We start from the raw sequence: 10,342 nt of genomic DNA, 5'->3' as shown, positions 1-10,342 counted from the left end.
CTCGCTTTTTAAACATACCTTTATGAGATAAATCCAGTGTATTTTATTAAAGGCTCATTTACAATATCGCGAAATGGTTCATTTTAATCTGGTGGTGAATAATGCAAAGAAAAGGAGGAATGCATTTCGATAAACAGGCGTAAAATATACCACAATTCATAGTAACTCGGTATGGTTATAATTTAAAGGGTAACACAACCGAAAGTCTTAAAAAAATCAGATCACATCTTAGTCTGTTCACATGTCCAAGGGCAGATTGTTTACCTCACCCATCTCGGTGACCAGGTCGCCGTCCACGCAGTAGGACAGCATCAACTTAAGTCCGACCGGTTGCTCTCTGGGATTCGCCAGCAGCATCAACTGGGTGACCGCTGGGGGCGGGAGGAACGGGCTGTAGGCGGCCATCTCGGAGGCCGACGCCGGCTGCAGTCGCACCTTGCACGACTTGCTCGGCACCGCACACTGACACACCAGACTGTCCACGGGTTGTGCCAGTCTGCTCTGAATGGAGATCACGACCACGCGCACGCCGGCTCTCGGGCAGTTCTGCGCCACGTGAAGAGACACGTGCAGTCCCTCCGGCTGGTCCAACACCACGACCGGGGGGATCCGACTGGGCCGCACCTCGGCGAGGCTGACGGAGAGGTTGGCCAACAGGGCCTTGCAGTCCACCTGCGAATCCTCAGACTGTCGCTGAGGTTCGACCGTGGCCGTCGGCGGCGGCTTCGGGATCTCTGACTTCACATGCTCGTCTGGTTTGCTGAGGAAATCAGGCGTTTTTTCGGTTATAGGCTCGTCCTGGCATAAAGGACTGTCTGGTCTGCCGAAGTCGAGCATCGAATCGTCGCCAAGGGAGTTGAGGCTAAGATCCAGCATAGCCTCGTCACCGCTGCTGATTTTCTTTTGCTTCTTTTGCAAGCTTTCCGTCATTTGTGCCTTGACGAGGAAGTCGAGGTCCAGCCCCTTTAGCGGATCAGAGTGCGCGGGTTTAGTCTCAGATTTTGGTGCGGGTGGGTTGGGAGAGGAAAACAGATCCACAGGAGCAATCACAGACTGTTCGACTTTAGGCTTTGGTAGGGGCAGCTCAACCTTGGGGTCCAGAAGGGGTGCGTCCAGCAGAAGCAGCTGCTGCGAGTTAGTCACCGGCATTTCCGGGGTAAGGCCACCTGAGCTGAAGATCTCCTTGAGTTGGTCCGCCTCGCTTTGAACACCAACGTGTGCCGCCGAGCATGCTTCGTCCTGGCCAAGGTCTAGAAGGGCGGTGTTCACGCCAAGGCAGGTGGTTCGCAAGGGCAGCTTCTCCCCGCGCATGATCACAGCGGTGTAGATGTCCAGAACTCGATTCAGCTCCTCCCCGGCGGATATGATGTCATTGAGAATTTCCTGCTGGTCGGCACACTCTTCGGCCAGGTTGCTCAGGGTCGGTCGAAGGGTGTCGCAGGTTTGCTTTAGTTCAGACATCAATTCCAGGTCGGCTGAGTTGGCACCTACAATCAGAGAGCAGCTGTGGTTAGAAAAAATGCACTTTAACCAGCAGATGTAGCCGGCACTACGTGGAGTCTATCTCTAAAATATCATGAGGATTGAATGAATAACTTGTCAACTCGGTTGAATGAAAAAGTTTCCCCTGGTGAACATAACTTGTTGAATACATGATTTCAAGAATTTCGCCAAAGCTTAAGCGTGAAATCCAGAAATCCTAATAATTTCCTCGTAAGAAGTACATAGCTTTATCCTTCGCAAAGAGTTAACATTTTAACACTGACTAACTTTAAACAGCATAAAAATATTCATTAATGAATGAGCGCGAAAAATGATTAATTATCATTATGTCAAAAATGAAACAAGCAGGAAAAAAACTATAATTACGAGAAATAATGACCCAGTTTATCACTTAATAAAGATTCTAAATAAAATTTCAACAATCTTTTTATCTCACGGAAACGCCAGTAAAATTCCAAAGATTTTTATCCGCTATTTTCTATAAAATATTTTGAGAACATTCAACCAGTGTTTAATTGTTAATTTTGCTTTTCTTTGTTTCTATTTGTTGAGTGACTCACCCGATTTATCATAGTGTGTAAGCATTTCCATCAGCAACTGACAGTTGTTTTGCACCTGCTCCACCTTGCTGACAGCCTTGCACTGTCTCTCAGTCCTTTTCTCGTCCTCGCGCACCATTGATTTGATCAGTCGGTTCGCCGCCTGCAGGTCATCAGGGTGCTTGCTCTGCAGCAGTCTCTTCAGCAGTTTTGATTTTTCATCATCCTCGAACACTGACGTCTTGTCAGACTGTCTTGGTGGGACAAAAGGACAGGAGGAAGACATATGGTCGTCGTTTGCCACCCCTTGTTTCCTCAGCATCTCAAATGCGTCTTGAATTTTACTCTCCTGTAAAAGATAAATATATCCAAATTATTTCCTAATTTGTAAAACAGATGGTGGGTAGACAGCTAAATTTTTAAGAAATTGCTAAGAAAATATTATTTTGTGCCAAGTGCCAAAATTATCAGTCAAATATTAAATATCTCATTCGAATCAGTGGTAAATAGACACCAACCAATAAAATTGATTATTTGTTGCCTAATGGAAAACTCTGTTAAAAATGTTTTCCTAAGCAACTGCGAGATGAAATATAATAGCTGAGAACGTGAATCCAAAGCAAGATTTTAAGTAACCAACAACTTGAAAATTATTTTCTCATTGTTTGAACCACGTATTTCTTCCATTACTTTGAAAACGCCAGCTGATTAGATGGAACCCACGTGAAAAATATCGCAACTCTTATCTCGTAATACCGTCAGGGAGCGAAGCGCGCGTTCTTTGAGGTTCTCTTAGTCTTAACAGTAAATTTATTTCAACTTAATCGCTTAACGCGAAGTATCCATTAACTGCCGGGTCCCCAGACAATCACTATGCTTTTTTGTCAGACTAGCACAATGATAAATAATTTCTAGCACAGAGGCAATTGTTTAATATTAAATTTCCTTCGAAGTTCTCAAAAAGCAATTATTTACCGGACGAAATTCAAAGCAACGTATACCATTTTGGAAAAATATCCAATAAAAAATTGTGAAAATCATGAATTTTCTTTTTTCTATCAGCACCCTGACTAGGACAGTCTGTTTTCGCAAAGAAGAAACTGAGTTAACTAAGGGTGAGTTTAAATTATACTAAATTAAACTACAGAGAACTGTGACCACCAAAAGAAATAATTAAAACCGGCAGGCTAAAACTAACAATTAAGAGAAGTTACTGAGTGCTGTCATTGTAGTTAGATATTATTTTAAACAATAATTCTGGCCAGATATAATTATTTATACCTGAGGATATTGCCTCGTCCAGCCGTACAAAATTTCAAGCACTCGACTTTTGACAGCAGGGGTGGTGCGAGGGCCTAAGTACTTTGGAGACACCACCCTGATGAGTTCGTTGAGGAAACGAAATTTAGCCACTTCTGGCAGCAGACTCGGGCAGTTGCGGACGCAGTGCTCAAGGATGTGAAGCGCCTGCAGGGCCTCCCACTCTTGTGCAGACTGCACTTTGGCTGCGAGCAGACGCGTTGCAACCAGGGCACCCTCAGGTTCAGCGTTCACCCTGTCACAAAACTTGTCAATAGCAGCCGCATCTGGTCCTGAATTGGTAGGGCTAGTTGCCACATGAAGAAGCTGATCCAATGTTGACATTTTCTGGAAAATTTAACAAAAACCATGTTAGAGCTGATAATTCTGTGGTTAAAAACCTTTTAGCGTTTTAATAAACGTTCTAATCAACTCTCTGACGAATGTTAGCCTAGACACTAAAAAATGAATAGATATAAAAAATGTTTAATAAGACAAACAAGATACCCATCAAAACACATGAAATGATAATACGGATGAGCATCACTACTTGCAGTAAATAAAAAGGCAAGCAAAAAGTTGAGCGTTTAGAACAATACAAAAAATCCCTGACATTACAAAATGTTTCAAGCAAACCTTTTTCACTTAGACTTCACAGCATGGAAGAAATGCGAATTTTAAAGTAAGATCACAAACATATTCTCTGTACTTCAATAAAATCAACGTGGTTCAAGAAAAAGAAATGTTATAATGTGACATTGAATTTTTCTCCTTTTTTTGCGGCAATGCGAAACACAAAATCGATCAGCAGCAGCAGAAATCAGCAGGAAGAGCAGAGTGATCACCACGCCCCTCTTGCTTGGGCGATACTCGTTGCTGATTGGGCGATACGTTTCCATTTGTTGTGATCGCCATCTTGAACCTTGAATCGCAGAAGATAATAAACCACGAGCACCCAGTTTTCTGCTTGTCTCCGAGGCTCCCGTAAATACAGACAACCGATTTTTCGCAGGTGAAGTTTGAACTTTGATAGAGACAATTAAAATACTTATCCGAATATTTCTTTCGCAGAAAGTGACTTTTTTTCTCGCCGGCAATATGAACATGAAAAACGTCTCCGCTAAGTCTGAACAGGTACGTGACTTTCAGCACGTATTTCAATTTTGACTGGTGTTTTAATTCTGTTAACAAAATTTGCGTATTACTTTTATCAATTTTGGGAAATTCCTGACGTTTATTTATTTTTCAGGCTGTGAACGCCGCCAGGAGGCAAGGAATGTCCGTGGACACGACACAAAAATGTACGGTGAAAACAACTTAACAAAGTACCTTATGGTTACAGCTGTGTTTTGTTTATAATGAGCACACCTCATGCACGAAAATTGCGTAATGACACTGCAGTCACAACCTGTGAAGAGTATTGTGATGCAGAAAATAACCCGTTCTTATATTTCCCTGTATCTATTTCATGGTCGCTATTCTTTAGTTCGACATTTCTCAAGAGATACATATATTGCTGAAATTCTTTGTGAGCAATGAGAAGTATTCAGAATGAGGTGCAACCGTTGCAGGGGGTGCCGCTACCAACAAGCAGCACCAGACCTCCAAGAACACGGCCAAACTGGACAGAGAGACTGATGAGCTGAAGCATGATAAGATTTCGATGGATGTAGGAAAACTGATTCAGCAGGGCCGTTTGGCCAAGGGCTGGAGCCAGAAGGAGCTTGCCACAAAAATCAATGAAAAACCGCAGATCATCAATGACTATGAGGCTGGCAGAGCGATTCCAAACCAAGCAATTCTTGGCAAGATCGAGCGTACTATCGGTAATATTCGCTTTGTACAAAAAGACCCAGTTTTCATTTTTCTTCTTCTTTGATTTCAGGAGTAAAACTAAGGGGACAGAACAAAGGAGAAAACGTCCCTGGGGCAGCCAAGAAGTAAATTAATTATGGCATGCTTCCCAGGGAAATAGGGTTGGTCCACTTCGGGGTGGACAACTTATAAAAAAAATCTAAATTAAAAAAAATCATTTAGCTCGCAAAAAAATCGCATAAAAGCAAACTCGTCAGTGCTTAAAGCAGCTAACTTGGAATCCACTGTTCTTTTTCTACTGTACTGCATCGACTGTCCATAATCATTCATTGATTTGTTGCCCAAAATGCTCTGTGTAACCCTTAACATTAGCTAGCCTCTCAGTGGATAATGTACCTTTTAAAAGTTTTTCTGATTTTAATTTGTACAAAAAAACGAGGTTTTATTTCGCCATTATTAAACATTTCCCTCTTTTGTTATTCTTTCAAAAGACATCGTTTAATATTCTATAATATTTGGTTGGCTGATTTGTGATAATTCGTTTCTTGGCAATGGTTGCAAAATAAAATGTAGTGCTCAGTTAGTGAACATTGATGTTTAAATCTCTTAAACGGATTTCGTATTTTAAAATCTTTGTTTAGTCATGTTCCTTTGTCATAAAAATTCATCAACTACAGGAAAGGAATTAGTATGGCGACTGTGTGTTCTCACCAGGCTTGGCTAATTTAGTTAATGTCAAAAAATGCATCACTGGTTTTTAGGAAAAAACCAACAGGAAAAAATGATTAAGGGGTTTTCTTGATTTGACCACCAAATTATGCGGGAGAATAATAAAAAATAGGCATGAAATATTCTTATTAAAATTTAAAAATAAATTTGTTAGTGAAATCAGTAGCACCAGAACTGATTTAAAAATATAAATTTTCTGGTCATCGAACAATAAACATTATAAAAAATTCAATTTAATATATGAATTATACATTACTACATAGTACTAATGCATGTTTTTCCGATAGCTTCACTTAAATTATGGAAAAGACGCAACAAAGTGGTTTTCTGTGTGTATTCTTTCTGGATAAATGTGAGTTTTAGAAAACTCTGGTTCTCTATTTGCTGTTGGAATAGAAATTATTATTCCGTTTGAAATTTGAAATTGATGGTATGATGACTTTCGTTTGCCAGTTAAATAATAATTAAAAGAGAAAGTAAACGACCTATTGTTTATTGTTCAAAGATGTTGGCAAAATTTTTATGTGTCAATTTCAAACTAAATAGTTTCAAATAAAAACTTTGAAAGTATTTTTGTAACAGAACAATGGGTTTGCAATAACATTAGTTTTGCGAGAGAATTATTAAAAGATTTAAGAGAATCCCTGTTCAAAACGCCTTATCTTTGAAAAGAGGTATGTAATTAGCAGTTTTAAAAACAGCAACAACTGAATTAACATGATGTTCCAAATTAAGTAATAAAATTGAAATTACTAGATATACTCGCACATAATTCACTTTGTTAATGGGTCGTAAAATAAAGACAGGAAAGGTGATTTTAAGATGTTTTACAAGCAAAGTTTATTGTGTTTATCTGAATTAATTAATAGAAAAACGAACTTAAATAGCTTAATCCTTCCTGAGCCCGAATGATTCGGTGCGAATGCCATCCTTAGTGATAATCTTAATTTCGATTCCATCTCCAGTGTAAATGTCTCTTTCAGCAGCAGAGATGAACACATCCTTCAGGATGGCCAAAGCCCTTTCCAGGGGAATCGGTGCAGCAGTTACGCCCTCCTGATTCTTCAGACCGATCTATAATTACGAAAGTCAGCAACCCTAAGCCTCTCACATCTCAACAAAGTTTAGACCTGATTGTCCAAGAGTGGCTGCAGGAGAGCTCCAGCAGAGCCTCCAGCTCTGTAGTCAGAACGGGCGAAGTGACCGATGGGGTCGTAGCTGAAAACACAGCCCTTTCCCTCCGTGTCCAAGCCAGCCAGCACGTTGGAAACGTAGTAAGGGAAGAAACGCTTGTAGTACATCATCGTGGAGAGCATCTGCGCGATGGCAGGCGTGGACATGACCTTGTTGTGGCTGTGCTCGTACATCTGAAGAAGGTTGTTTTAGACAATTTCTGGTATTTTTAACAGTCTTGTTGGCTTTCTGACCTTCATTCTAGCTTCAACCAGCCTTGTGAGAGTGAGAGTGTCGCACCAGCAGCCAGTCGAACCGAGGACAGAGGAGTTGGATACCTGGAACAACTTTGATTGCTCTCTGGTGTGGATTGAAAACCCAGAGCTGAGACGAGTGTCCGATCCAATGACCACAAAGTCATCTCCAGCAATTGAAACGATGCTCCTGAAAAGTCAAAGACGTAAATATTTAATCTGTAATTTTATTCAAGATTTACGTATTCTATCATGTAAATTTTTTAGATATTTTCCGGTGAGCTTTGACAGGTGAAACTTACCCTCCATTGTCAGAATAAGGGCTGAAGTGGTGCTGCACAGGGTGGCTAGAGTAGTCAGGCAGGTAGCGGTTTGCACCCTCGGTCATCGCCATTCTTTACTTCTGCAAAATTCAACAAAATATAGCAAATTTGTAAGATGACGGGCACTATTTTGCTCCGGCAAGCATCAACAATGAACAGTCATCTGAGTCATCGATCAGCGAGAAGCGAGTCAGTGCAGTGATTTAGAGTGGCGTTTATTTTAACAAGACACGAAGCATTGCCATGTTGGCAATCTTGAGCAGAGGGAATTTTGATATTAAATATGGCGGTAACACGCAGGCTACACAAAAGTTAACAGTCTCGTTCCTAAAAGAGAGGTATCAGTCACCAGCGCCTCTGTAGTTGGTTTAGCGAAATAGCTGCCAAAACAGTGAAGAAGGAAGAAGAGTCGCGTGCCAAGTCTGAAGTCTGTTCTCTGTTGGATCACTGATACTGTTTAATCGCACATAAGTTTTGGTAAAATAAAAAATAATAATATTATTTGCTTATAATTTATTTAAGTTTATATTTTTCATTACTATAATATGTATATTATATACATTTTATATGTGTATTATGATATTACAAAAAAAAATAATTTCAGAAACAGGAATGGCTTCAAAGGCAGTAAGGTTGCTGGGTAGATGCCTCCCATTTTTCCCTGGAAAATCAATCCCGAATGCAACAAGGGTACAAATCAGACAGCTGGAATTAGATGAAAATATTAATATGGTAAATTTTCTATTAACGAGAGCGAGGAAATTAATTTAGTAAGTGATAAACTGTTGGTTTCCAGTATTTCCCAAAAGACACAACATTTTTTGCCCACGACCCAGGCCAAGTGTGCAAGCCGGGTGATATTGTATTAATATCAAGCCTGCCTAAGAAGCTCACTCCCCTTATTGAACATGAAGTCCTCAAAGTTGTTTATCCATTCGGTGACATCACAGATCCGATCACGGGAAAGAAAGTCATGAATGATATGTACAGGTCAGTTAATACAATGATCTCCAAGTAAGTGGAGCTCTGTTTTAATACTGCAACCGATTTTTCTAGAGAGGACATTGAATACATCAGTGAAATGTACGGCAAGAACAAGAAAGGATTTGATTACGAAAATGCACCGGAAAGAGGCTGGCAAGAGGACAAGAAGGATTTCAGTCATAAACAGAGCTACCGTCGGTTCCAAGTATATGATAAAGAAGACAAGCAGCCCTATGCAGTGGATTACTGATAAGTTGCTGAGCTGTGTAAGTGTAGACTGAATAAATAATGCCATTTTGACGTCATTCTAGTTTAAAAGTTGCATTATTATTAATTATTTTAAGCGGCGTCTAAAATTAATTATAACTTTTAACTAGAACCAAATATCAGAAAGCGGAATGTAGTATTGACTATGGGAAAAACTAATAATGAAATTTAACAAAATTGCACAATGCCAAAAGGAATTCTTCGTTATGCTATAAACTGAAATTTTAAAGTATTTCCTTTTAATGATAAAGCTTACTTATTCGTAAGATGTATCAACTTACCGTCCTCGAGAGCGTTTGATCTCTCCTAAGTCAATAACAGAGTAGAAGTGCTGGACACTTGAGGGCAGGAACAACTGTACGACCAGTTCAACAAGACAGTTATTGCTTTCTTAATTTTTTTTAGAAGCTACATGGTTTTCTTACTTCACATGAAATTAAGAAAACCGACTTCATTATTCATTAGGTCATTCATTGATTCGGCATTCTTTTAGGTTGAAAATTTTTGGCGTTAAAATTTCTCCCTATTTCGTGAGTAAGCCTAGGTAGGTTCCTAGAGATCGAAATTTTTTTTCTTGTTTAATACCTACCTTCCACTTTTATAAACACCAACTGAACTATTCCTTTTGTTGCCACAAGGTTTTGGTCTTTTTTATTTGTAAAATTTTTCTTGTCTTATGATGAAAAAGAAATTAACCTACATTGGCCTTCAAAATTCTGGACTTTGTAGTCTGTAACTCTCTCCTTATGAGAAATTTGGACTAAAAATCGTGTCTGGATTATTATCAAATTAGAGAGAAAAATTGAATGGGAAACAGTTTCCTTGGTAATTTATTAAGTTATAGACAGCACAATCTCTTTCTCCATTGACCTTATTGATTCTTATGAATATATTAACGTTTTAAAAGTGCTTTAAACCGACATGGTATCTAGCACAATTAAACGTCAGGGTTTGAAAAGGTTAAAAAAGTATGTTGTAATTTTTCATTAATGTGAGTTTATTATAATATCTTGTCAGTATTCATAATGATACTCGTACTATGAATTGAGGCGACAAATCGTGACAGTAATAAATTAAATTTGAAACAATCTTAAACAATAGTGGTTCCTCGTCTGCATGAGTATATCGGGTGTTTAATCTTCCTAGGGGAGAGAATGGAAAATAACGTCGCTTTGTCATCTTGTACACCATGAAAGGATCACAGATGAAAGGAAACACAAAATCGTCCAGACACACCGAATACCTTAGAACTGTAAAATACACTCCTTTGCATCTCTGACAGTAATTGAAACACATCATCATTGGATTATACAAAATGAATAGTTTACCGCTAAAGGACTACAAAGAGCGATTTAGATGCTTCCGTAAAAAATCTACTCGAGAACACAATCAATTATACGTGTTAATTATATGTACCGACTGTTTTTCTTTGTTTCCATTCGTCATCGCGCGCCTC

The 10,342-nt window shown here is 39.4% G+C and overlaps 4 protein-coding genes across 4 annotated transcripts; 2 read left to right on the top strand and 2 right to left on the bottom strand.

Annotated features, from left to right (window-relative positions):
- Nucleotides 1-19: 19 nt before the first annotated feature.
- On the bottom strand, nt 20-3,753 carry Gga (ADP-ribosylation factor-binding protein Gga). The gene is made up of 3 exons (XM_065476626.1): nt 3,324-3,753; nt 2,064-2,391; nt 20-1,487 (listed from the first exon to the last, which is right to left on the bottom strand). The coding sequence occupies exons 1-3, from the start codon at nt 3,684-3,686 to the stop codon at nt 238-240; spliced, it is 1,941 nt and encodes a 646-aa protein (XP_065332698.1). The 5' UTR covers nt 3,687-3,753; the 3' UTR covers nt 20-237.
- Nucleotides 3,754-4,198: 445 nt separating this feature from the next.
- mbf1 (multiprotein bridging factor 1) lies at nt 4,199-5,744 on the top strand. Its single transcript, XM_065476662.1, has 5 exons — nt 4,199-4,353; nt 4,413-4,475; nt 4,591-4,642; nt 4,913-5,167; nt 5,227-5,744. Exons 2-5 carry the CDS (start codon nt 4,440-4,442, stop codon nt 5,283-5,285), a joined length of 402 nt encoding a protein of 133 aa, XP_065332734.1. The 5' UTR covers nt 4,199-4,353; nt 4,413-4,439; the 3' UTR covers nt 5,286-5,744.
- Nucleotides 5,745-6,697: 953 nt separating this feature from the next.
- On the bottom strand, nt 6,698-7,811 carry Prosbeta6 (proteasome beta6 subunit). Its single transcript, XM_065476648.1, has 4 exons — nt 7,615-7,811; nt 7,313-7,502; nt 7,016-7,252; nt 6,698-6,959 (listed from the first exon to the last, which is right to left on the bottom strand). The coding sequence occupies exons 1-4, from the start codon at nt 7,704-7,706 to the stop codon at nt 6,774-6,776; spliced, it is 705 nt and encodes a 234-aa protein (XP_065332720.1). The 5' UTR covers nt 7,707-7,811; the 3' UTR covers nt 6,698-6,773.
- Nucleotides 7,812-8,001: 190 nt separating this feature from the next.
- mRpS17 (mitochondrial ribosomal protein S17) lies at nt 8,002-10,342 on the top strand. The gene is made up of 4 exons (XM_065488245.1): nt 8,002-8,112; nt 8,240-8,367; nt 8,432-8,625; nt 8,692-10,342. Exons 2-4 carry the CDS (start codon nt 8,248-8,250, stop codon nt 8,867-8,869), a joined length of 492 nt encoding a protein of 163 aa, XP_065344317.1. The 5' UTR covers nt 8,002-8,112; nt 8,240-8,247; the 3' UTR covers nt 8,870-10,342.

This window comes from Cloeon dipterum, chromosome 1, assembly GCF_949628265.1.
Source record: "Cloeon dipterum chromosome 1, ieCloDipt1.1, whole genome shotgun sequence".
NCBI lineage: Eukaryota > Metazoa > Arthropoda > Insecta > Ephemeroptera > Baetidae > Cloeon > Cloeon dipterum.
This window is presented reverse-complemented; position numbering and strand designations above follow the sequence as displayed.

Bases quoted from the DNA above. Each gene is read 5' to 3' on its own strand.
- Prosbeta6 (XM_065476648.1), bottom strand. From the start codon at position 7,706: ATGGCGATGACCGAGGGTGCAAACCGCTACCTGCCTGACTACTCTAGC. The intron at 7,253-7,312 runs GTCAGAAAGCCA...AACCTTCTTCAG, and splicing joins TGGTTGAAGCTAGAATGAAG to ATGTACGAGCACAGCCACAA. The intron at 6,960-7,015 runs GTCTAAACTTTG...TCGTAATTATAG, and splicing joins AGCCACTCTTGGACAATCAG to ATCGGTCTGAAGAATCAGGA.
- Gga (XM_065476626.1), bottom strand. From the start codon at position 3,686: ATGTCAACATTGGATCAGCTTCTTCATGTGGCAACTAGCCCTACCAAT. The intron at 2,392-3,323 runs GTATAAATAATT...TATCTTTTACAG, and splicing joins GGACGAGGCAATATCCTCAG to GAGAGTAAAATTCAAGACGC. The intron at 1,488-2,063 runs GTGAGTCACTCA...CTCTGATTGTAG, and splicing joins TACACACTATGATAAATCGG to GTGCCAACTCAGCCGACCTG.
- mRpS17 (XM_065488245.1), top strand. From the start codon at position 8,248: ATGGCTTCAAAGGCAGTAAGGTTGCTGGGTAGATGCCTCCCATTTTTC. The intron at 8,368-8,431 runs GTAAATTTTCTA...GTTGGTTTCCAG, and splicing joins TAGATGAAAATATTAATATG to TATTTCCCAAAAGACACAAC. The intron at 8,626-8,691 runs GTCAGTTAATAC...CGATTTTTCTAG, and splicing joins GTCATGAATGATATGTACAG to AGAGGACATTGAATACATCA.
- mbf1 (XM_065476662.1), top strand. From the start codon at position 4,440: ATGAACATGAAAAACGTCTCCGCTAAGTCTGAACAG. The intron at 4,643-4,912 runs GTACGGTGAAAA...CAACCGTTGCAG, and splicing joins CGTGGACACGACACAAAAAT to GGGGTGCCGCTACCAACAAG. The intron at 5,168-5,226 runs GTAATATTCGCT...CTTTGATTTCAG, and splicing joins CAAGATCGAGCGTACTATCG to GAGTAAAACTAAGGGGACAG.